The sequence below is a fragment of the Balaenoptera musculus genome, chromosome 20, assembly GCF_009873245.2.
Source record: "Balaenoptera musculus isolate JJ_BM4_2016_0621 chromosome 20, mBalMus1.pri.v3, whole genome shotgun sequence".
In the NCBI taxonomy this organism is placed as follows: Eukaryota; Metazoa; Chordata; class Mammalia; order Artiodactyla; family Balaenopteridae; genus Balaenoptera; species Balaenoptera musculus.
Window position 1 is genome coordinate 37016991 of NC_045804.1, and position 26618 is coordinate 37043608.

Sequence of the window (26618 nt, forward strand, 5' to 3'; positions counted from 1 at the left end):
AAAAAATTACCATATGACCCAGCCGTTTCAGTCCTAGGTATATATATCACAAAGAATTGAAAACTGGGACACAAACAGATACCTGTGTGTTAGTGTTCATTGCAGAATATTTCACATTAGCCAAAAGGTGGAAATGACCCAAGTATACATCGACAAAAGAACCCTTAAACAACGTGGGTTTGAACAGCGAGCGTCCACTTAATACACGGATTTTTTTTTTTTCCAGTACATACATACTACAGTACTACACGGTCTACTCTTGGTTGAATCCACAGATACAAAGGGCTGACTGTAAAGTTATATGTGGATTTTTTTTTACTGCCCTGGAGGGTCAGTGTCCCTAACCCCCTCGCCACGTTGTTCAAGGGTCAACTGTATATACAGTGGAATATTATTCAGCCAGTTTTGATGTATGCTACAACATAGGTGAATTTTGAAAGTAATATTCTAAGTGAAATAAGACAGATATATAAAGACAAATACTGTATGATTTTACTTAAATACCTAGAATAGACAAATTGATAGAAACGAGAAATTAAAGGTTACCAGGAGCTGGGGAGTGTAAGGAGATAATGGGAAGCTATTGTATATTATAGTGTCTGTTTGGGGTGATGAAAAGTTATGGAAATGCATGGTGGTGATGATTGTAAACATGGTAAATATAATGAATACCACCAAGCTGTACATTTAAAAATGGTTAATATGGCAAATTTCATGTTATACATTTTACCACAATTTTTTAAAAAGCCCACCAGTCTTTTTTTTTTAATTACCCAACCCTCCCCTTTCAGTTTATCATTTATTTGTAAAATTCGTAAGTAGTTCATAGGAAAATATGCTTGCATAAGCAGGAGAGAGATTTTTTCCTTTGGGTTTACTTTTAAGATTTTATTTTTGTCATGTCTATCTAATGAGGGTCTAACTAGTCATCTAGCTCAATCTTATAGTAAATATATTTATAAACTAGTGACCTCGGGCTTCCCTGGTGGCGCAGCGGTTGAGAATCTGCCTGCCAGTGCAGGGGACACGGGTTCGAGACCTGGTCTGGGAAGATCCCACATGCCACGGAGCAACTGGGCCCGTGAGCCACAACTACTGAGCCTGCACGTCTGGAGCCTGTGCTCCGCAACAAGAGAGGCCGCGATAGTGAGAGGCCCGCGCACCGCGATGAAGAGTGGCCCCCGCTTGCCGCAACTAGAGAAAGCCCTCGCACAGAAACGAAGACCCAACACAGCCAAAAATAAATATAAATAAATAAAAATTAAAAAAAAAAACAAAAAAAAAACAAAAACTAGTGACCTCTAGATTTGTATATTTTCCACTTCAAACAATGAATAACTTAACTAATTAAATAGTAATTGCTTTTTTAAATTTATTTTTAAAATTTATTTATTTATTTTTGGCTGTATTGGGTTTTCGTTGCTGCGCGCAGGCTTTCTCTAGTTGTGGCGAGCATGGGCTACTCTTCGTTGCAGTGCGCAGGCATCTCATTCAGGTGGCTTTTGTTTCAGAGCACGGGCTCTAGGCGTGCAGGCTTCAATAGTTGTGGCTCGTGGACTCTAGATTGCAGGTTCAGTAGCTTTGGCACACGGGCTTAGTTGCCCCATGGCATGTGGGATCTTCCCGGACCAGGGATCGAACCCATGTCCCCTGCATTGGCAGGTGAATTCTTAACCACTGCACCACCAGGGAAGTCCCATAGTAATTGCTTTTGATAATAGCTATTGATCAAGTAGCTATGATTTTACATTGTCATAAAAATAAAATACTGTGAGGTTAGAGGTATATGGGAAATCTCTATCTTCTCAGTTTTGCTGTGAATCTAAAACTGCTCTAGAAAATAAAATCTATCTTTAAATCTATTAAAATAAAATACTGTGCTTACATGGTAGTGCCACATTTGGAGAGCCTTGAGAACCTGCCTTTTTGTTAGGCTGAACGTTGAGGCAAAATTAGATCCTCAGTTGGACCAAAAGTTTTTTGGATCCTGCATCCTGCTCATTGTCAGCCCAGATGGACACACAGACCCTGAAGAGTCTCCATATGTTGAATTTGCCCTTTTGTTTCAATAGATCATCAGCGGAGACTGGAGAAAATATCAAGCTGTGCTTTTCTGGCATAAAACATGTAGTTTGCTACCTCCACCAATTAGTAAATAATTTCCAGAAACTAATTTTTAGGCAGAATACCTATAGTGAAGTTTGCTGGAAATGCAGTTCTTAGTATTGTAGAAATGATTGGTGACCACTGTTCTTTTCATTCTCTAAATTTAACTTTTTTCTCATTCAGCCATTTGGATAACTATCAAATCTGTATTTCTTATACCAATCCTTTTTTTCTCAAGGGTTTTTTTTCTGGACTTTTGTAATATCTTCTGTCCTGGTTGCCTTGCTTCCACTCTTGGCTTTACTGTAATCCATTCTCCACACTGCAAGCAGAGCAATCTTTCTAGAGTTGCACTGTTCAGTATGGTAGCCATTAACCATATGTGACTATTTAAATTAACATTATGGGACTTCCCTGGTGGCGCAGTGGTTAACAATATGCTGCCAGTGCAGGGGGCACCGGTTTGAGCCCCAGTCCAGGAAGATCCCACATGCCACGGAGCAACTAAGCCCATGCGCCACAACTGCTGAGCCCATGTGCCACAGCTACTGAAGCCCACGTACCTAGAGCCCGTGCTCCACAACAAGAGAAGCCACTGCAATGAGAAGCCCGTGCACCGCAACAAAGAGTAGACCCCGCTTGCCACAATTAAAGAAAGCCCGCACACAGCAACGAAGACACAATGCAACCAAAAATAAATAAATAAATAAATTTTAAAAATTAAAAAAAAATTAATTAACATTAAAAATTTAAAGTCAGTCCTCAGTCACACTAGGCAGATTTCAGATACTCAGTAGCCGCTTGTGGCTACCAAATTGAGCAGAGCAGGTATAGAACATTTCAGAAAGTTCTATTAGATAGTGTTGTTCTACAGCATAAATCAAGTAATCTCACTTTTGCAACCCAAATGACTTACCATGGCCAGTAAGACCCTATAAAAATCTTTCTTTTCTCTACTTTCTCATCTCTCTTTATATAATCTGTTATTCAAAATACTCCAGACGGGCTTCCCTGGTGGCATAGTGGTTGGGAGTCCGCCTGCCAATGCAGGGGACACGGGTTCCATCCCTGACCCGGGGGGATCCCACATGCCGCGGAGCAGCTAAGCCCATGAGCCACAGCTACTGAGGCCCATGTGCCTGGAGCCCGTGCTCTGCAGCGGGAGAGGCCACCGCGGTGAGAGGCCTGTGTACCGCAACGGAGAGTGGCCCCCGCTCTCTGCAACTGGAGAAAGCCCGTGCACAGCAACGAAGACCCAACACAGCCAAAAATTTAAATAAATAAATAAATAAATTTATTTTTAAAGAAATACTCCAGACACATTGGCCTTATTACTGTTCTTTGATTATGCCAGATTTTTTTTCCCTTTCTCAGGGCTTTTGCACTCATTATTCCTTCTTTTTGGAACATGCTTCCCCCAGATCTGCACATGATTGCTTCTTCATCATTAAGTGTCAACTCAAATGTTACCTCCGCAAGAGAATTCTTCCCTGTCTACCCTAAGCCCTTCCTTTAAGAAGGCTTTGACCATATCACCCTATTTTTATCATCTTCATAGCATTTATCTTTGTCTTAATTGGTGTGTGTCTGCCTAATAAACTTTTCCCCACTAGAATGAAGTTTTTTTTTTCTTCCAGCTTTATTGAGATATAATTGACATATAGCACTGTGTAAGTTTAAGGTGTACAGCAAAATGATTTGACTTAGATACATTGTGAAATGATTATCACAGGTTTAGTGAGCATCTATCATTTCATACAGATACAAAATTAAAGAAATAGAAAAAAATTTTTTCCTTGTGATGAAAATTCTTAAGATTTACTCTTAACAACTTTCATATATAACATACAGTAGTGTTAATTTATCATGTTATAAATTATATCCCTAGTACTTATTTATCTTATAACTGGAAGTTTGTACTTTTTGTCTGCCTTCGTCCAATTCCCCCTCCCCCCACCTCTTACCTTTGTTAATCACAAATCTGATCTCTTTTTCCATGAGTTTGTTTTTGATGTATAATTGACCTACAACACTATGTTAGTTCCTGTTACACAACATAGTGATTCGATATTTCTATACAACCTAAATTATCACCAGATAAGTCTAGTTATGATGTGTCACCGTACAAAGATATTACAGTTATTGACTGTATTCCCTGTACTGCACATTTCATACCTGTGACTCATTTATTTTGCAGCTGGAAGTTTGTACCTCTTAATCTCCCTCACCTATTTCTTTCCCTACCCCCTTCCCCTCTGGTAACCACCTGTTCATTCTCTTTGTCTGTAACTCTGTTTCTGTTTTGTTATGTTCATTTGTTTTGTTTTTTAGATTCCACCTATAAGTGAAGTCATACAGTGTTTGTCTTTCTCTGTCTGACTTATTTCACTTAGCATAATACCCTCTGGTTCCATCCATGTTGTCATAGATGGCAAGGTTTCATTCTTTTTTATGACCAATATTCCACTGTGTGTATATACCACATCTTCTTTATCCATTATCTATTGATGGGCACTTAGGTAGCTTCCATGTTTTGGCTGTCGTAAATAATGCCGCAATGAGCATAGGGGTGCATATATCTTTTCTAATTAGTGTTTTTGTTTTCTTTGGGTAAATACCCAGGATCTTTGCCCATTTTTTAATCGGGTTGTTTGTTTTGTTGATGTTGAGTTGTATGGGTTCTTTGTATATTTTGGATATTAACCCCTTACCAGATATATTGTTTGCAAGTATCCTCTCCCATTCAGTAGGTGGCCTTTTTGGGTTTTTGATAGTTTTCCTTGCTGTGCAAAAGCTTTGTAGTTTGATGTGGTCCCATTTGTCTACTCTTGATTTTGTTTCCCTTGCCTGAGGAGATATATCCAAAAAAAAAATTACTAAGACTGATGTCAGAGAGCTTACTACCTATGTTTTCTTCTAGAAGTTTTATGGTTTCAGGACTTAACACTTAAGCCTTTAATCCATTTTGAATTTATTTTTTATGGTATAAGCAAGTAGTCCAGTTTGATTCTTTTGCATGTAGCTGTCCAGTTTTCTCAACACCATTTATTGAAGAGGCTGTCTTTCCCCCATTGTATAGTGCCTCCGTTATTAGAATGAAGCTTCTTATGGTCATGGATTCTTTCTGTCCTGTTTGCCACTATATCCCTTGCACCTAGAGAAATAGAAATGACTGGCACATATAGGTGTTCAGTCAATACTTGACTATGAGAGTCTCTGAAAACTTTATCATTTGAAGTACATATTTCTTTTTACTATAATCTTTTACTAGATTTCACTTTTTTTTTCATAGTGACAGGAATCATTGCAGACTGCTTGGTCATTAGATCAGCAATTTGACTGTCAAGTGATATTGTCTCTTTATTCTGTATGAGTGTACTTACTTTAGCATGAAAAGTTGCCTGTATACAAAACATTTTTTCTACTTTTATATTTCTGCTTTAAAATATAAATCTAATCAACTCACCATTCTAGAGTTGCCTGATAATTATATATATTTCTTCTTTAAGTTGAAATTTTGTAATATGAAAGATACTCCATTCAGATTTTTTTGGGCCGCACTGGGTCTTCGTTGTGGTGTGTAGATTCTTCTTCATTGCGGCGTGCGGGCTTCTCTGGTTGTGGCGCGTGGGCTCAGTAGTTGTGGTGCGCAGGCTCTCTGGTTGTGGCGCTCGGGGTCCAGAGCGCTCGGGCTCAGTAGTTGTGGCGTGCGGGCTTAGTTACCCTGCGGCATGTGGGATCTTAGTTCCCCGACCAGGGATCGAACCCAGGTCCCCTGCATTGGAAGTCTGATTCTTAATCACTGGGCCACCAGGGAAGTCCCCAGAACTTTTTATTAACTTCAATACTGTATTGTTTTATGTGAGGGTTTTAGTCTTTTCTAAAAGCAGATAACTGTATTGTGAGTGTTGGGAGGATACACAGTGGCATTGTGTAATATCTGCCACCTTATTGAATAGTACTGATAATTTAAAATTACTCTCTTTTAGAATAGACTGGTGGCTGCCAAGGGGGGAGGGGAGTGGGAGAGGAATGGATTGGGAGTTTGGGATTAGCAGATGCAAACTGGTATATATAGAATGGATAAGCAACAGGTCTTACTGTCTAGCACAGGGAACTATATTCAGTATCCTGTGATTAAACCATAATGGAAAAGAATATGAAAAAGAATGTATATATATGTATGTATAACAGAGTCACTTTGCTGTACAGCAGTAATTAACACAACATTGTAAATCAGCTGGACTTCAATTTTTAAAAAAGTAAATTAAAAGTACTCTCTTTTTTCTCACTGTACAACGGAATGATAGACATCAGAAGACTGTTAGAGTGTTTCTCATCTTGGGTCATTGATCTGTTAATATTTTTGGAATAGATATAAAAATTAGATTTTAAGTATCTGGGTTTTATTTAATACTCCTGAAGAATGCTTCCTAACCTCTTCATACTTGGTTTTCTTTTTTTAATACTTGGTTTTCTTTTAAATTACGTTTATATTTTGTTCCCTCTCAGGGCTGAGCATTTTCAGAAAATTATCATGATATATGGACATAATGTTCAGCATAATATATGGACATAATGTTTTAGCCAACATTATAATAGATACATAAATATATGTCCAGTCCTCACTGTGTTCTCCTGTCTTGTATGGTCTATACAGAGGTATAGTCTGTTGCTATCTTGACCTCATTCTGACCTAAAGCATTTTACTACTCTTACATATCACTAGATAGCATGGTTTTGGGGCTTCCCTGGTGGTCCAGTGGGTAAGATTCCACGCTCCCAGTTCGGGGGGTCTGGGTTCGATCCCTAGTTGGAGAACTAGATCCCACATGCATGCTGTAACTATGAGTTCGCATGGCACAACTAAGAGTCCACATGCCGCAACTAAAGATCCCACGTGCCACAACTAAGACCCAGTGCAGCCTAAATAAATAAATATTTAAAAAACAACAACAACAAACTAGATAGCATGGTTTTACAGATACTGTGTGTAAAGAATTCTGTATTTTTCCACCATAGAGGATAAAGGTTATAAAAGAAAGAACTGGCAGTACCACTATTTTCAGTGAACTTAGCTTACTGCAAAGATAAGTAAAAACAACTTTTATGAAGCAACATAAAATGAGTGGTAACTGATCAAGGGTTGCACGAATATCCTAAAAAAAAGAATGGAAAGTAATGGTAGGTAATAGAATTTCATGTTGATTTTTATTGTCTTCATTGTTTTCCAAATTTTTTATAATGAAACTGCATTACTTTGGGATTTGGAACAAAAAGAATTAAGTGATAGATGTAGCACATGGTAGGTGCACAAATACACAAAATATTTAGAGAAGATAAGGAATCAAAGTTGGATGAGATAACCATAGGTAGCTTTCTGGAACGAGCATATACTTTCTTCTGTGCATTAGTCGGTCCTAGCTTCAGCCGGACGATTGTTTTCCAGTGCTGCCTCATTTCTTCTGTCTCGTGACCTTAACTCATTTGGGTGCTACATAGTGATCAGTAAGAGGTTATCAGTTCTACCATGCTGGAAATAGCTATCAGAAATAGAGTAATGTTATTTGTGCTTCTGCAGATTGCTTCATGTGCGAAATGGAAACTGCAAATATCATTTGGGTGAAGAAACATTTAAGTTAGCTCAGACATACATGGATAAACTCTCAAAACATGGCCAGCAAGCAAACAGAGCTGCGCTCTATGGAGAACTGTGTGCACTCCTGTTTGCAAAAAGTCACTATGATGAGGTGAGTGTTTTGAAGAACATTTCACTGTGACCAGTAAGTATCTATAAAACAAAAGATAAATCATATAATGTCATATTTGTTTTAATAGATCTCATTTTGACATATTAGGTTTACTTAAAGCAATATACATTTGTAATGGAATATTTTAAATTAGGCAAAAGGATTATTCTGTGATATGAATTTTAAACATACATATACAGTTTAGAGCCTGTTTTTGTGTTTGTTTTTAATTTGACCAAATGTATCTCTGCCTAAATTATTTTGAGGGCATGCTCTGTTAAATGAACCTTTAATAGGTGCTTTTTTATTGGATGTGTAGCTCTGGGTGAACTCTCATAACTTGAAGGCATTCGTTTCAGTGGGAACCTAGATTTTATTTATACTTTATTGCATTGTTTTGCTTCTGTTTCTGCATTATGAGAAAGATAGCCTCATTCTTGGCTTTATACTGTTAAATTAAGGCTTTGGTGCTGATGAATACATAGTTGAGAAGTGAGCTGTGTAAGCGTAACTCCTTTATTTATGGAAGAGTATCATAGTTACTTTATGCTCTCAGATAGCTGTCATTTAGCTTTCATATTTTAAAATTATCCCTATCTCAATTTTTACCCTGTAATATAAATACATGTATGTTCCATATTTAAAGGAACGTCACCATTAGAAGTGAAACTGGAGAATTCTAGAATAATTGTGAAGTGATGTTTATAATCCCAGTGCTAGGATCATCCTGCTTTTAATATCTAAGAGGTATCATCAAGGAATGCATTTGTTGAATCGTATGGTGAGAGTATAAGTTTTTTAAGGAACTGCCAAACTGTCTGTACCAGTATACATTCCCACCAGCAATGAATGCGAGCTCCTGTTGCTCCATATCCTTGCTAGCATTTGGTGTTGTCAGTGTTTAAGATTTTCGCCGTTCTAATAGGCATGCCTCATTGTTTGCATTAACTATTTTTGAAAGCTTAACAATTCATTATAAGATGAGTAAGTTCTGAGGATCTAACGTACAGTGTGGTGACTGTAGTTAATACTGTACTGTGTATTTGAAACTTGCTAAGAGTAGGTCTTAAGTGTGCTCATCACACACAAAAAAGGCAACAGTGTGAGGTGATGGCTGTGTTAATTAGATTGTGACAGTCATTTCACAGTGTATATGTATATCAAGTCATCATGAACACCTTAAATATATACAGTTTTTATTTGTCAGTTATATGTCAATAAAGTTGGGGGGAAATTTTTTTAAGTCATTAAGTGTACGTGTTAAAATCTAAAATCCTTATCAACATGCCTGCATTTTCTCAGGAGGTTTATGTAAGTTCTTCCGGTTATTTTTAATGCTGAATTCCTATGTCTGCTGAACTCGTTCTGTCGATGGATTATTTTGCCGCCCCTTTTATGCAGACTATTCCATAGCTTATTGACCCAGATATAGAATTTAGCCCCTTTCTATGATTTTCACATACCAAAAACAAAGAACCCCATTCACAGAGGGCCTTTGTGTGGATAGCCTTTACTAGAAATGAGAATGAAGTAAACAGCAACAGTTCAAGTATTAGAAATGCCTACCTTAAAAGTTCTTCTGGGAATTCCCTGGTGGTCCAGTGGTTAGGACTCAGTGCTTTCATTGCCGGGGCCCCAGGTTCAGTCCCTGATTGGGGAGCTAAGATCCCGCAAGCCGCATGGTATGCCCAAAAGAAAAAGAAAAATTCTTCAGGTGCCCCACCATCTTTTTATCTCTCTGCATATGTCCTCCTCATCTTGGCCATCTCTGTTTCCTCTTTCATTGTTTCTTTTCATCCTCGTTTTTCATACTGCCCTGCATCCTTCTTTCTGTTCTATAAAGTGAGTCATATCTTGCCATTTTCTACTCATGTACCCAGCTCCAGACCCACCTTAATATGTCCAGACTCACCGATGTATTCAGTGGAAGAAAAGTACCTTTTATTCACCAGTTTCCACTTTCTTTCCTTTTTTTTTTTAATATTTATTTTTATTTATTTACTTACTTTGGCTGCACTGCGTCTTCATTGCGGCACTCAGGATCCTTGTTGCGGCATGTTTAGTTGCGGCAGGCTCATAGTTGCGGCATGCGGACTCTTAGTTGCCTCACGTGGGATCTAGTTCCCCATCCAGGGATTGAACCCAGGGCCCCTGCATTGGGAGGGCAGAGTCTTACCCACTGGACCACCAGGGAAGTCCCACCAGTTTCTACTTTCTTTACTAGGCAGTTACTATTTAATTGACAGTTATTTTCTTTCTGAACATTTGAACTGGGGTGTCATACTGTGTCTTATTCATGATCTTTGCAACTCGCACATTCATGAGGAATATTTAAGTCTATAGATGTTTCTTGGATAATCTTGATAGTTTATAAATTTGTCATTGTATCTACAGAAAAGTACACAAATCTTGAGGATATATCAATAGTTTGATGAAGTATCACCATATTCTGTTATTAGTCCATGTAGGCTAGGTTATGCTAAGGTAATATCAACCTCCAAACAGCACTGACTTGGAATAATAAAAGTTTATTTCTTGCTCTTGCTACATCCCGTCTTGGGATCTCTGTGGCTCTGCTTAACATCACATCTGTACTTTGTTCAAAACCCTGTGTTGTGGAGCAGCTTCTATCTAGAACATTATCAGCCTTGAGCAGAGGCAGAAACATTATGGGGAAGGGATTACTGGTTCTTAGAGCTTTCTCCCAGAAATGCCACGTTTCACCTCTGCTTATATTTTAATTAATATTTTGGCTAAAGGAACTCACATAACCATTCTCATCTTTAATGTGGAAGGGAAGTTTATCTTTCCCCGAGGAGGGGCAGTAAATATTTTAAAAGCAGTATTACAACTTACCACAGATTTTACATTCTTATTCTGGAACAAAATCAGCTTATTTAGTATCTTACAAACAAATCAGGTTTTTTGGCCTAAATCGCATATATTTCCTTTTTGCATCAAAATTGCTTCTGAATAGCTACATCTTTTAGGTGGAATGGAAGAGATGGAAGCTTACAGAGGAAAACAAATGTTTACTTTCTAATATTTTCAATTTGTTTTCCCCACATTTTTTGTGACCCCTTCATAATATTATTTTGTTTCTTTGAAGCAGTTCTTACTATCTAAAGTAATTTATTTTGCTTTTTTTCCCCACTAAGCACTAGGAGACGAAGGACATTTTCTGTTGTGCTCCCCAATAGATACCTATGTGCCAGCACATTGCCTAGTACTTAATCTCTCTGCACCTCGTTTTCCTATAATAATAGTACATATCTCAAAGGGGTGTTGTGTCAATTACATGTGTTAGTGCACGTAAAGTGCTTAGAACAATAATTGGCACAAAGTAAGCACTCAACTAAACAAGCAATTAAGATACAAAATAATAAGTGTTACAGTAGGGGAAGGAAAGTACAGGAAACCTAGTCTAGGGCTGAAACCTGAAGGACAACTTAGGTGGTTTAAGGGGTTGGAGGGAGGAGGGGAATGTATTTTAAGGCAGAGGGGACGGTATGTGCAAAGGCTTCTGGGACACAAAGAACGTGCCTCTGATTTCCTGAATATGTGTCACATATGCAAAGAAAAATGTAACAAACTTACACTTTCAAGAAGACTCAGCCTCTGAGAGAAAATTTTAAGTGTAAATATTTTGTATGTGTTCTTATTCAAGTACTTGCAAGCTTGCAGGAAAAATTCATAATCATTTCATTAAATATTGTCAATTTGATATATCACAGGTTTTGCTCTTCTGTAAATATTTTTTAGGCATACAAATGGTGCATTGAGGCAATGAAAGAAATCACAACAGGCTTACCAGTCAAAGTCGTGGTGGATGTTTTAAGACAAGCTTCTAAGGTGAATATAATGTTGAAATTATTAAATGGATTATAGGATTTAGTAAACTTTAAATTTGTGTAAATTAACCTACTATTTAACAAATTAGGTATTGCATACTCATGGATAACAAAGTCTATTTTCTAAGTTTCTCTGCTCAGTTTTAGAAATCTGGCTTCTTTCTTAAACCTTTACAGCAACCTGAATTCCTTATGTCATAGTTGTTTGGGCTTTCGTCACTTTTCTCCTAAAAGATAGACTGGTAATAAATCTTTTAGTCACAGTATTGGCAGTGTCACAGTGTGATAGCTTTTTTTTTCTTGACTGGGTAGGCAATACTTACTTGATTTTTCCTCTAGTTTCTTCTTACTCTGTAAAAAAAAAATGCATTAAGTCTTTGAAGCCATTTAGTAATATTTAAAAATTGCTGCTTTGGTACACTGAGGCTTTGAAACATTGATGTACTTTTCAGATATACTCTTTCTACCCAGAGGTTTTTTAGTTTTGAATATTCCATTTTGGTTGGTTTTACTTACGGAAATTTCAATTAGAAGAATTATTCTAAAATTATAGATTTAGAAGAGTTGAAGATTTCTGCGAAATTTATGAAATAAGTCATTTTAGAGCAAGTAAACAGCATAAATATTCAGGTTACTATTAGAGCTAGAAGAGACATTAATATGTTTTTAATTAATTTAAAACATTGAATATACATTTAATATAAAGACAGCTTAATATATATGCAAGATTTACATTTCTGTATGCAAATAATATTTACAGTTAAAGACTACTGGCTTTCTCATGAATCAAAATATTTTAAGAAGCAATAGAAATACTTGGAATTCTGTGCATTTAAAAGTTATTAGGGCTTCCCTGGTGGCGCAGTGGTTGTGAGTCTGCCTGCCAATGCAGGTCACACGGGTTCGAGCCCTGGTCTGGGAAGATCCCACATGCCGCGGAGCGGCTGGGCCCGTGGGCCACAATTACTGAGCCTGTGCGTCTGGAGCCTGTGCTCCACAGCAAGAGAGGCCGCGATAATGAGAGGCCCGCGCACCGTGACGAAGAGTGGTCCCCACTTGCCGCAACTGGAGAAAGCCCTCACGCAGAAACGAAGACCCAACACAGCCATAAATAAAATAAATAAATAAATAACTATTTTTTTAAAAAAAAGTTATTAGATGGAAAACTACAAAATAGTTGTAAGCCACTGTAGAACGGGGATATAAATAAGTACCTTAGAAAATAATACGGTGAACCCTCCCCGCCTCTGTTTTAATAATATGTAAGGATGGGAGTATACCAGCTCTTTAAGGTGACTTTGTTATAACAGGTTTGTTCTGGGTATGACTATCAAAATTTTAAGTTTTGTAATTTCCCAGGATATGTACAGATCTGTTTATAATGGAATTTTCAAATGCTTGGAAGGAAAGAAATTACAAATAGAACCATTCTATTTATGTTTGAAGATGCTTTTTTCAACCATTATAGTTTGACTATATCAATATATAAGCCATACGTGTTTCAACACACTAACTGTTTCAGAGTTATTTAACAATTTTTCACTTTATCTTTAGGCTTGTGTTGTAAAACGTGAATTTAAGAAGGCAGAACAGTTAATTAAGCATGCAGTGTATTTGGCACGGTAGGTGATTGTTATTAAAAATACCATTTCAAATTGTTTATTTCTACTTTATATCCTAATAGTTTTGTATCTTTTTATAGGGATCATTTTGGATCCAAACACCCAAAATATTCTGATACACTGCTAGATTATGGGTTCTACTTACTCAATGTAGATAATATCTGTCAGTCTGTTGCAATTTATCAGGTATGTTAATAGTTACACTTTTTTTCTTTCAACCTAAATTGACTTGCTGACCTGTAATTTGTGATGTATAAACCACTATCTAAAAATAACTCTTTCTGAGCCCTTCCTCATATATGGTACTCCATTATTTTACTAAATAATACCTAGAAGGCTTAAAACTTTATGTTTTAGGAATTAAAGAGAATCATCCAGGAAAAAAGTTCGGGGGTTGTGGGTCAGTATTTAAGAGTAGTTTTCCATTTTTCATTTACCGAGATGATGGCTTGTCTTTGTTGTTGATTTAGCACAAATCATTATAGCTGCCTTTGCAGTAGCAAGGAGGCTTGATAGCAATTATTTTAGGCCTTATCTCAGTCAGTCTCAGGAAAGTGATGTGTTATGCCATCGCTCTGGACAAGGTATCCTTGATTTTATAGTTTACTTCTGAAGAGGACATAGAGAAAAACACTAATATAATTCCTAAGACCTGTGAATGATTTTTATTATTAAGCCATTGCCTTTTAAGTCAGACTTACTCTTTAGAAAATCAGGCTGCAGGTGAATTTTATGTTCTGTTGTGATTTAAATACAGCAGGACTTTTTTCAAAACTGATGGGATTGAGTATGTAGAATATATATTTAAATTACTAGGATGCTTAATTTAACTGGGTAGTGTCTTTTAAGGATTCACAGTATTACCAGTTATTCTTATGACTCTTTCAGGCAGCCCTTGACATTCGGCAGTCAGTGTTTGGTGGCAAAAATATCCATGTAGCAACAGCTCATGAAGACTTGGCTTATTCTTCTTATGTTCACCAGTATAGCTCTGGGAAATTTGACAATGCACTGTAAGTTCCACTTTCCTTTTCAGTGAGGGATGTGTTGATATATTTTGTTTTGTTTTTTCCTAATACAATACTTTTCAGTGTATCTTATGGATTAAATTTGTCCTCCTGGAACTTTAACAAGATACCTGAAATGTTCTTGAAGTCATTTAAAATCATATCAATTTATAAGCCATTTGTTTAGATCTTATGTGGTTTAATGTTGAGACATATATCTCCATATAGAATATGACTTATTTTTTAAGTGTCTCCTTCAGTAATTTTTCTTTGACTAATATAGTAGTATCTGGTTAAATGACAGACTTAACATAAAAACTTGCTCATAACATGCAGAAGTACTGAATAATGTAACAATCATCTTTTTAAATGCATAACTGAGCTTGTAAGAGAGAAAAGAAATCCCCAAGGGCCAGTAATGGACTAAAATCCAAAAAGGGTAGGCATGAACTACAGTATGAGCGTTCTGGGGTGGAAAGGCTTAGAAGGCTTAGAAGTTTCGGTAACCTTGGTTGAACAGCAATCCTGGGTTTAAGAGACAAGGCATTTAGCCCATAGGAAGCTGTGGCTTAGAAGTGAAACCCTCACATGAAGCCAAGATCAAGGCTACACCCTTGGAGAAAGAGTAGACTAGGGAAAAGAACTGCCCACTGGCAAGAGAGGTGACATGGAAATTTCTCCAACTTAAGTTGGGCCCTCAGTTGAAAAAAAAAAAGGAGCCTCATAGGGGAATTTATAATTTATAGATGTCTACGTTGTGTTTGGGCATCATGCATGCAAGAACCCCCAAACTGAGGAAAACATTAAGAAGCACTTTGGGACTGCTAGTTCTCCTGGGATGCTTTTCAGGAGAAAATGCAAAACTCTTGGAAATAATTAACCTTCCGTCCAAGCCATACAGACTTCCCATAGATCTAGCTGTACCTGAGATGAACTCATCATAAAAAATATTTAAATAAGGGAACATTTCCCCCATGGGTTAGTCAGCAGACATAATTATCAAGATTAGAACACTAAAAGTATCAGTTAACAGAACTTTATGGCTGATACTATAAAGTAAGGTTTCTTAAATGTTTAAAGATATAAAATGGGATGACAAACTATGGCCTGAAGGCAAAATAAAGGTTTATTGGAACATAGCAATGCTCATGCACTCATGTATTGTCTATGGTTCCTTTTATGCTATAACAGCAGAGTTGAGTAGTTGGGACAGAGTGTAGCCACATAATCTGAGATATTTACTATATGGCCCTTTACAGAAAAAAATGTGCTGATGCTGATATAAAAGAAGGAATCAGTAATATTTTGGAGGGAAAATGAAGAAAAAAAGACAGATTTAAAAATAAAACAACTGAGGGAACTATACTCAGTATTTTGTAATAACCTATAAGGGAAAAAGAATCTAAAAAAAATAGATATATATGTATGTATAACTGAATCACTTGGCCATACACCTGAAACTAACACAACATTGTAAATCAACTATACTTCAATTAAAAAAATAAAAATAAAACAACTGATACATGCTACAGCATGAATGAACCTTTAAAACGTTGTGCTAAGTGAAAGCAGCCAGTTAGAAAGGACCACATATTGTATAATTTCATTTATATGAAATATCTAGATACAGGCGAACATGTAGAAACAGAAAGTAAGTTGGTGGTTGCCTAGGGCTGGTGGAGTTGGAGGAAAACGAATTGACTCCTAAAGGGCACAAGGTTTCTTTCTGAGGTCATGAAAATATTCTGAAATTAATTGTGATGGGTACATAACTCTGTAATATACTAAAAACCTTCAATTGTACACTTTAAATGGGTGAATTGTGTTGGTATGAATTATCTTAATAAGCACTTTTATTATAAAAATACATTATAATAGCTGGAATTGGAAAATAGTCATTGACATTAAAACTCAGTAGACAAGTTAAACAGCAGATTAGACACAACTAAAGAGACAGTGAATTGGAAGATAGATCTGAGAAAATTAATGATTACCTGGAAGATGGGAATAGAAGGCGTGGAGTTGTTTGAGAGGAACTGACAGATAAAATAGACAAACAGCTTGCCTTCTGTTTGACGAGATGGGCCATGAACAAATAACCAAACATGTCAGGTGAGAATACATGCTATGAAGAAGAATAAAGTAAGCTAAGAGTTTAAAGAATGATGGTAGATTTTTTAGGGTCTTTTGTATAGGCTGGTGTGGAAAGAGTTCAGTGAGGGTAAGCCATGTGGATATTCAGGGGACAGCCATTACAGAGAGACAGTAAAGCGAGTGCAGGAGTCATAGGTGAGCACGTGCTTTACATGTTCAGAAAACTGCAGTTCCTGTGTGCTTGGAAGGAAAAGAGGGGATTGTTTCTGAGAATGGTAGGAGATGAGGTCAGAGAGGTAGCCCAGTGAAAGATCATATTATATTGAGCCTTATAGGCTGTGATAGCAACTTCACAGTTGATTCTGAGGGAGATGGGAATCCACTGGATGTTTAAAAGTTCAGTCTACAAAAGATTGGAACTTTAAAACAAACAAAAAACTGGTCCTTTTCCACAGATAGTTTTAGAAATTCTCTCAGTATTATATTATAAATTGTGATTTTTTAAAATGCTTAAATTATTTGTAACTTAAAAGAAAAGAAATGCCAGAGTATATCTATCTGTATTGCAGATTTCATGCAGAAAGAGCTATTGGTATCATTACCCACATCCTACCTGAAGATCATCTTCTTTTGGCTTCTTCAAAGAGGGTGAAAGGTACCCTTTGTAGTCTAGTCTCCTATATATATATATATATATATATATTTTTTTTTTTAAGATTTCTTTTGCTGTCAATTATAATAGATGTCTACTCTCTGATACTTTAAAATCGATGGTATATGGTATAAAATACGGGTATTTGTTTATTTCCTCAGGATTAGACTGCATATTACTAAAATAGCCAATTCACTGATTTAAAGTATTTGCCTAGAACTCTAAGAATTTACAGTGGTTCATAATGAAAGGTTGTTCACTTCTCTCATATAACATTGTTAATAGGCCAGAATACATTTCTTTTGCCTCTCTCTTTACCTTTTCCTACCTTCTTTCCTCTCTTTCCTTTCACTCATTCATTCATTCATTCATTCCTTTCTTTTGTGGAGAGGATGGAAGAATCACAAATTATTACTGTGCAGTGACATGGGTAGGAAACTGAAGATGGGTTTTTCTCATACCTTCAGTTTTATCATGCAAGCTTCTGAAACTCAGTTTCATATCAGGTTACCCTTAATGTTGTAAGGCTCTTACCACATACCACTTTCTTCTTTTCTCATTAACTCTTCTGCAAATCACTACCAAGGCTTTCATTTTGCCAACATGATTGGGTCACCCATGTGGTAATTCCATGCATATTGGATAACTTTTACCTTAATTCTGGAACTGGGTTTTACCTCCCCTCTAGGTTTGCATTTTTAAAGTCATGCATGTAATACATGATTAATGTCAAAAATTAAAAGTTAGAAAAGAGAAAAAATTAAGTTACCTGAAATCTCATCAATCCAGAATCAACATTTTGGTGAATATTTTTTTAGACTTTTCTTTCTTCAAATGCTGAAATGAGTGAATAGTTTTTTTTTGTTCTATAATCTGCTTTGTTCAATTAATATATTATCAACATTTTCCCATTTCAGTACATGTAGGTATATATCTTTTTTTCTAATGTTCTTAACCTCACCTGTCTTATTGGACCTTTAAATTGTTTTTTAACCTTTTGTTCTTTAAAAATGCTACAGTGAACTAAATCTCTTTTTACTTTTGTGCACATGGACAATTTTCCTAGAAATAAAATTGCCTGGTAAAAGAATATGTGTTTTTAAGACTTTAAATGGAATTTGAGGGTCTTGAATGGGACTTTAAAGTTATCTTCTTGCCTGGTTTGATTGGTCAAGTGAGTTAGGAGGAAACCAGTTCTTTTAGTTGTATTTGGTTAAAGGTTATATAATTTACAAAGTGTGGTTTCCAAATTTTCAACAGTGCTTAGGTACTCCTTGACAACTTTAAAAAATTTGCCTCTTTGTTCTTATCTTCCTTGTATTTGCTTAAACAACAAATTCACATCAGCAAAGCATAACAGGTCTGGTAAAATAGAGAGTAATTCTGCAAAATAATTTGTTGTATACCATTGTTTTTCTTAAATTTGAAATTCATTATACTGTGCATAATAGAATGACCCCAAAAGTGTATTTTTTCATTAAAATGGAATACTTTCATCTTCACCAGTTCTGTGGTATGGGATATGGTTTATGGTTCTAAACCATAAGCATATATAAGTATATACTACTAACATTTGTAAAATTTAGTTTTAAATTATTTTATGTTCTGATTAGCTTTCATACATGGTTTGGAAATGCACTAATTTTATTGCCTTCTTATTCAGCACTTATTTTAGAGGAGATTGCAATTGACTGTCATAATAAAGAAACTGAACAGAGGTTGCTTCAAGAAGCTCATGATTTGCACCTGTCTTCACTCCAGCTAGCTAAAAAAGCTTTTGGGGAATTTAATGTACAGACTGCAAAACACTATGGAAACCTTGGAAGACTTTATCAGTCAATGAGAAAATTTAAGGTTAGAAGCACGTTTTACTATATTTTTCTCTCTCTAAATAATCTTAGATAATAAAGTATAATCTTAATAAATAAATCTTAAATAATGCTTCTTTAGTAATCTTAAATAATAAGGTATACATTTATTATACTCCTACATTATTTCACATAAGAATTGAGAAAATGGCTAGTATAAAACGACAGGGGCTTCCCTGGTGGCGCAGCAGTTAAGAATCCACCTGCCAATGCAGGGGACACGGGTTCAAGCCCTGGTCCAGGAAGATCCCACATGCTGCGGAGCAACTAAGCCCGTGAGCCACAACTACTGAGGCCTGCGTGCCTAGAGCCCGTGCTCCGCAACAAGAGCAGCCACTGCAATGAGAAGCCTGCGCACTGCAACAAAGTAGCCCCTGCTCGCTGCAACTAGAGAAAGCCCACGCGCAGCAACGAAGACCCACTGCAGCCAAAAATCATAAATAAATAAATAAAAATTTTTAAAAAGACAGTCAAAATATAAATAAAATTCAAAAATACAGACCCTAGAAAAATAAATATATCAAACCATAAAGACTAAAACAGTTATTATAGTTAGACTTAAAACATAGCTCTTAGCTAGTAATTTAAGTACAGCACTTAGCAGAATTCCTGACACATAGTAGGTATGCAAGAAATATAAGATATTGCAAGTGTTATTAATTGTAGTGATAAAAATTTACTGAATTTAGTTCCCTTTTAGAATTTTGGGTTATAGATTCTTATTATTGTCCATTACAGGGTCACAATAAGGAAGGGATGAGAGTTGCTGCTTAAGACATTCATTTTTATCTAAAAATCAGTTTACACATTCCTCAATTAACCTGAGTTTGGTTTGTTGGAATAAAAATTGTCAGAACTCCAAAAAATAAAATAAAGTGTACTTCTATGTAAAATAACATGCTATAGTATAGAGTTTCTTAAGGTTCAATTAAATTTTGGAGTGTATTAACTGAAAGAAGAAATTTTCATTTTAGAATATTTTGATGTTAATTTCTTCTAACAATTTTTTATTACAAGGACAAGTTTTCTTTTGTCATTTTGGTATAGGACACTATTACTTTCATCAGCTTATGTGCATAGCTTCCCCAAACCAGTAAGGCTTCCCGTAGGCAACTTTTGGAAGAATATAGCGTGTTCTCTGATCAGATTACCTTATGCCATCCATAAGACGTCTTTGGCGTTTAGAAGAATCTTACTCATGGGGTAAGAATTGTTGACATAAGAAAAAGTATAATCTAATGGTTAATACAGCTTAATTATTTTTCAGGAAGCAGAAGAAATGCACATCAAAGCAATTCAGATTAAAGAGCAACTTCTTGGTCAAGAAGATTATGAAGTAGCCCTTTCAGTGGGACATCTGGCTTCTTTATATAATTATGACATGAATCAGTATGAAAATGCTGAGAAACTTTATTTGCGATCTATAGCAATTGGTATGTTACTTTAAAATTTTCTTAGTCAGTTGATTAGAGATCAACATGTCTTATATGTTGTATAGGGAAGTGTTATTATTAAGACTTAAATGAGTTTAGAGCTGCTAAGGATATCCAGGGACCACTCAAAAATCATCTGAAACATTTTGCTAAAGATTATTTATTGATGTTGAAGCCACTAGTAAGAAATATGACAGTAGAGCGTCAAGTAAAGGCAAAAGTAGTTATTTTTAAATATTTGTGTAAACACTACCCCCAGCCCATCCTCTCCCTTCTTCTGATTTTAACATAGACCCAGTGTACCTGTTTTTTAACTTGATATAAATGAAATCATACAATGTATATTTTTATATGCCTGGTTTCTTTTGGTGACCATCAATTGTGAGATACATCTGTGTTGTTCATATCACTGTTCCTTGTTAATTTCCAGTGCCGTGTAATATTGTATTGGATTAGTATATCATTATTTAATCCATTCTACTATTAATGGATATTTGGAACATTTGAATTGTTTTCAGTTCAGCCCTATTACAAAATAAGATGCTGTGGTCATCATCTGAATGTTGTGCCTGTTAAAACTCTTCCCCATTTTTATATTGACTTGTCTGTCATTTTCTTATTGGTTTATAGAAGTTCTTTATATACTTTGGATGTATCTGTTGGTTAAATGTGTTGCAGATAACTCTCACTGTACTGCTTCTTCCTCCCTCCCTCCCTCCCTCCCTCCCTCCCTTTCTTTTTTGATTGGTTGTACTGGGTCTTAGTTGTGGTGTGCAAACTCTGTCTTTTAAAATTTTTTTTTAATTTTTATTTATTTATTTATTTTTGGCTGCGTTGGGTCTTTGTTGCTGCGTGCGGGCTTTCTCTAGTTGCGGCAAGTGGGGGCTACTCTTCGTTGCGGTGCACGGGCTTCTCATCGAGGTGGCTTCTCTCGTTGCAGAGCATGGGCTGTAGGCGCATGGGCTTCAGTAGTTGTGGCTCGCGGGCTCTAGAGCGCAGGCTCAGTAGTTCTGCATGGGCTAAGTTGCTCCGCGTCATGTGGGATCTTCCCGGACCAGGGCTCGAACCCGTGTCCCCTGCATTGGCAGGCGGATTCTTAACCACTGCACCACCAGGGAAGTCCGTGTGCGAACTCTTGGTTGCAGCATGCATGTGGTATATAGTTCCCTAACCAGGGATCAAACCCGGGCCCCCTGCTTTGGGAGCGTGGAGTCTTACCCACTGCGCCATCAGGAAAGTCCCTACTTCTTATTTCTTAATGGTGCCTTTCAAAGAACAGAAGTTCTTAGATTTTAATGTAATCAAATATTGCTCTTTTCTTTTATGGTTAACACTTTTTATATTATGTTTAGGAAATCTTTTCCTACCCCAAAGTCATGAAGATATTCTTTTGGAAGATTATCTTCTGGAAACTTTATTTTACCATTCACATTTAGATCCACAGTCCTGAAATTGATTTTTGTTTATAGTGTAAGGTAGTGATCAAATCCCCCCACCCCCCGCCTTTTTTTTCCTCTGTATGGATATACAGTTGACCAGGACCATTTTTTCAAAAGACTGTCCTTTCCCCTCTGCTGTGCTACCTTTGCCAATAAATCATATATCCATGTATGTGAGATTGCTCATTATCCGTAATGTATTACCTTGCTCAATCCTGGAAGTCCCATATTTTCTGTGTGTCTTTTTGCACAAATGTTCAGATACATAAATATTTTATTTTCCCTTTTATACATAAAAGGTGACAAACTCTTGGTACTTTTTTGTACTTTGCTTTTTTTTTTAACTTAACAGTATACCCTATAAATGACTCCGTGTCAGTTCATAAAGAGCTGGGAGCTCCCTCCTCTGTTTATAGCTGCATAGTATGCCTTGAATGGATGTTCCATAGTTGAGTGGATGTTCCATAGTTGATTGAAACAAATCTTCATTTGTTTCTAATATTTCGCACTTATAAACAATGCTGTAATAAATAGCCTTGTGCATATGTATTTTTCTACTGTTGAAGGTGCTGCCATTCTTTAGATCTCTTTTAAGTCTTAGAGGTAGATTATGGGTAGGACTATGTTGGTGAATGCTGATAAAAGAATTGAATCTATTCCTTTTAAGGGAATAAAACGAAGCCACCTTATTTTAAAGAACTGAGCTTGTGTTGTGGAAACTACTTGTTATTTCATTATTTATTTGAGTTTTCTTTCTTTTTCTGTTTACTTTCAGGGAAGAAACTTTTTGGTGAAGGCTACAGTGGACTAGAATATGATTACCGAGGTCTCATTAAACTTTACAACTCCGTTGGAAATTACGAGAAAGTGTTTGAATATCACAATGTTCTGTCTAACTGGAACCGGTTGCGAGATCGGCAGTATTCAGTGACCGATGCCCTTGAAGATGTCAACACCAGCCCCCAGTCCACTGAAGAAGTGGTGCAGTCCTTCCTGATTTCTCAGAATGTTGAGGGACCGAGCTGCTGAGGGAGGACCTCAGTTAACTAATTTACCTTTTCCCAGATTCCAGGGAATTCATACTGTGAAATCAAAACCATGTTGTTTTTTGGGGCTGGAATTTGCATTGAAACACTGGTCCAGTCCATTGACCCTATTTGGGTGATCCCTATCTTGCAGAGTGTCCGTAGGAATAAGCATATATTCAGTTATATTCAGCATGTACCGCATGTATAAGTAATCTGGCCCATATTTTCAACCTAGTAGAACAAACAACAGGAATTTTTTTTTCTTTTTAAAAAATAATTCATTTTGCAGAAAGCCTGAAAGAAAAAAAGAACCCCTAAATAAAACTATTTAAGAGTTTAAAAGAGTTGCATTCTTATTATGTAAGGATGATTTTAACAACTTTTTAACATATAATTCTTCCTTGAGGAGGTATTCAATACTGTATTGTAAAGAAATTTTATGGGGAAAATCTTTATATGCAGTATAGAAAAGTTAACACAAATACTAATAGAAGAGGGACATCCAGACTTAGGTTTGGCTACCTTACCCAGAGAAGTGGATACAACCACTCCAGAGCTCTATTACAAGGGAAGGACTGTCAGATTCATCTGAACTGGACCAGTGTTGATCTGTAAGTAACAGGAAAGCTGATAAACCAGCAGTTTTAACTCTTTGGTTGTTTTGGTTTTGTTGTGTTTTTTTGGGGTACAAAAATGCAAGATGCTCTCATAGCGTTTGCTAACAGGACCAGGAGGATCTGAAAAGGACCAGCCTAATGTAGAAAGGGGTTATTTGGACCAGAGGCTTTAGATTATTATTTTAGCCCCTGCCTATACTTTTATCAGTAGAATGATTTCATTTAGATGTATAATGAAAAGTGATCATGCAAAAATTATATTCATGTAATAGACACCAAACTAGGGAAATTTGGCAATTTCAGTGGCATATTTTAGTCAAGGTACACAGATGGCAATGCCATAAGCAAGTCTATAAATATCTGCTGCAGCCACCTCCCTCATTTTAAATGTTACCCTAATAAGCAACACAGTTAGCAAGCATATTGGCTAAGAGTCATGAAATAGCTCATGTCCAGATGGGAATTATAGGTTACTGTGTGGTTTATGGGGATTAATGGAAAAATGAATTCCGAAAAACAGCAAGTCTTCTTAGAAATCCTTCATGTTTATGGTAAATAATAGTGCAACTAGGTCATTTTATTTGAAATTCAAGAGTCAAGTGGAAAGATTCCCCTAATGATATATCTATTTCACTAACTTGTCTTTCTGTTTATTGGGTTTTGATTTTTTTTTTAAGCCAGTCAGGTTATTTAATGTTGAGGTAATATTCAAATTTGAGAAGTTGTGACATGTAGCAATCCAAGAAACAAAAAAGGTCTTTTGCTGTTACCTCAGTTCTTATTATAGTGGCCTATTTGGTGCCTCTATAGTTAAGAATCAGGGTTTTCCCCCCTATTTTCAGGGGTTCATGACTTGGCTGTTAGAGATGTTGCTCCTGGCTAATGCTGGGAGTGGTCTGTGGGTGAGTGGATGTGTGCTGAATTTTGGTTTTCTTTTAACAGGCACGTTGGGGTGGGAGGGAGAAAAAATCTAAACTGTCCACCACATTGACTACAGAAAAAGTAATTGGAGATTTCAGATAAATTTGATTTTAAACACTTTTTTGGACTTCCTAAATACAACCTTGTTTAAAACTTTTATTTGCCGTCTTGTTAGTTATGAGCCAGTGTTTTTAAGTCCCCAAGTGGGCGATGACTAGGGGAGGTACCTAAAGATGAAGCAAGCCCAGACCTTAAGATTATAGCTATGTGATTTTGAAACCTGGGTTTAATCCTCAAATTGAATTACTTTTAATTTTGAAAAGAGTACATTGGCACACCTGCACCTCCCCCTTCCAGTTTATTACAATCTAATGCCAAGAGGCACCTCTTTATTAATTACCAAATAGTCTGTGTGACCAAGGACTAACATTTTTAAGTTACTCAGCTCTATCCTCATGGGCCTATATATTTAATACCTCCAAAGATACTTTAAGGATAGGCTTTGTATACTTTTGTTGGTTATTTAGAGTCCTGTGGTATGTTTGTGGTATAGGAATGTCATGGTAAATTGTTTTTCAATAAATATTTTGAAACTTATGTTTTCATATGAAGTTTTTTTTTTTAATCTATATTTTTGGTTTTGTGCACATATAGCATTTCCTAGGATAAAATCAAGCAAATGACTTAAGGCCTCATCTTCTCTAATTCAGTTTGAACTCAACTTAGCTCACACTCAGTGATAAAACAACATGATATTTAGAAGCCTAGGTTCACAGGGTGATAATATTAAATGGCAGCCAGTTTTTCTTAAAAAAAAAAAAGTCATTATTGGTAGTTCCCCCTTATTGCCACTGCTTTAATGTAGTTTTCTGTAAATCCATATACTTTGACTTAATGCAGACACTCTAGGTTGAGAAGAGAGATTGCCAGTTTCTGTTAGTGATGTAACTTAATGTGCTGTTGTTTCTGGTTTTAATGAAGAATAATACCCTAATTTTTAAGTGTGGGATTTATCCTTTCAGTTAGGGATGTTTAGGATAAGTTAGGGAGGTAAATATCATCATGATTTTTGGGGTTAGAAAAAATCTCAAAAGAATAAAATTACCTCACAATAGCCAATTGCTTGAACAAACTTTTTATATATGGTGGGGTTGTGTGTAAGAAATCCTAGACCAACTTAAAAGATTTTTCTGGAAGTTCAGCAAAGTAATATTAAATAAGGGGCCTTTGGTCTCATCCTTTCCTGGCTTTCAATGTTTCTCTCTTACCCAGTTTTTTTCCTAAAGTTTGGTGCTACTCAAGTTGGGTGCATCAGGGAGCCCTGTAACATTCGTGAGCCACACAGGTGGTCGGTCACTCCAGCGTTCAGTTTAGGAGAGCGGGTTGGGTTTTTTAGACCATAATTTTTATGGGTCCCCAAAGCTGACTTTGCCCAACGCATTAGGACCCTTATTATCGTCAAATTTCTGTCTCTGTTCAGCAAAAAATGAACTCATTATTGCTTTGGGGTAATCCCCACACAGGTGTGCTTTCACTTGTGAAAATGAAAGATTTGACAAAGACCTTTGTTCTTAGCCTGTTAGAGAAGGGTTCATAATATTGTGGAAACTAGGTCCAGTGGCTGCAATCATAAATAACGAGAGTGCCATTTGGCGGCTTATAGTGCAGACAGAATGCTGAACAGTAAACACATGCCTAGAACATGATTGAAGCTTTTGGCCATACTTTACAGATTGAAAGAATGGTTTGCTGAGTAGCAGGTAGAGGCTTTCACTGCTATCCGAAAGTAGAGCGTTCCCATGAAACCTCTTTAAGCCAAAAACAGGTGAACAGCAGAGAGGCAGTTACCTTAGGACATGTCTTGCTAATGGATGCACAAAATAAATTGAGATAAAGCACAGAAACTCGCACAGTTGTGGCTTGAAGCTGAGATACTGAGCGTAGTTCTAGGGGAGGAGCTTGGCAGTGCCACTCTTGGTCAGGGTGCCACTGCCTCTGTTAACAGCTGTCTGCAAAACAAGCACTGAATGCTATTTTTGCTTTTCACCTTTTTTCGTAAAAGTGAAGATCCTTTTGGATTTTTTTCGGTTAACGAAAACAGGTGCTAATGTAGGTCTTTCATAAAAGCAAAGTACCATAAAGTGAACTTTCAGAACGCAGAGGATACCTGTATTAACTGCTACTCAGTTTTGTTGTTTTTTTTCCCCTGAATTTGTAGCCTTGCTGCTTC

General features: G+C 36.5%; 1 protein-coding gene across 1 annotated transcript in view; it reads left to right on the top strand.

The window, feature by feature from the left end:
• Positions 1-26056, top strand: part of APPBP2 (amyloid beta precursor protein binding protein 2) — a 71591-nt gene extending 45535 nt beyond the window's left edge. The window contains exons 5-13 of the mRNA XM_036836709.1: positions 7688-7856; positions 11619-11708; positions 13262-13329; positions 13410-13515; positions 14218-14342; positions 17000-17085; positions 18746-18936; positions 20218-20383; positions 22598-26056. Coding sequence (XP_036692604.1) covers positions 7688-7856; positions 11619-11708; positions 13262-13329; positions 13410-13515; positions 14218-14342; positions 17000-17085; positions 18746-18936; positions 20218-20383; positions 22598-22851 — 1255 coding nt within the window. The 3' untranslated portion in view covers positions 22852-26056. The remainder of the gene's footprint in view (positions 1-7687; positions 7857-11618; positions 11709-13261; positions 13330-13409; positions 13516-14217; positions 14343-16999; positions 17086-18745; positions 18937-20217; positions 20384-22597) is intronic.
• Positions 26057-26618: the final 562 nt, after the last annotated feature.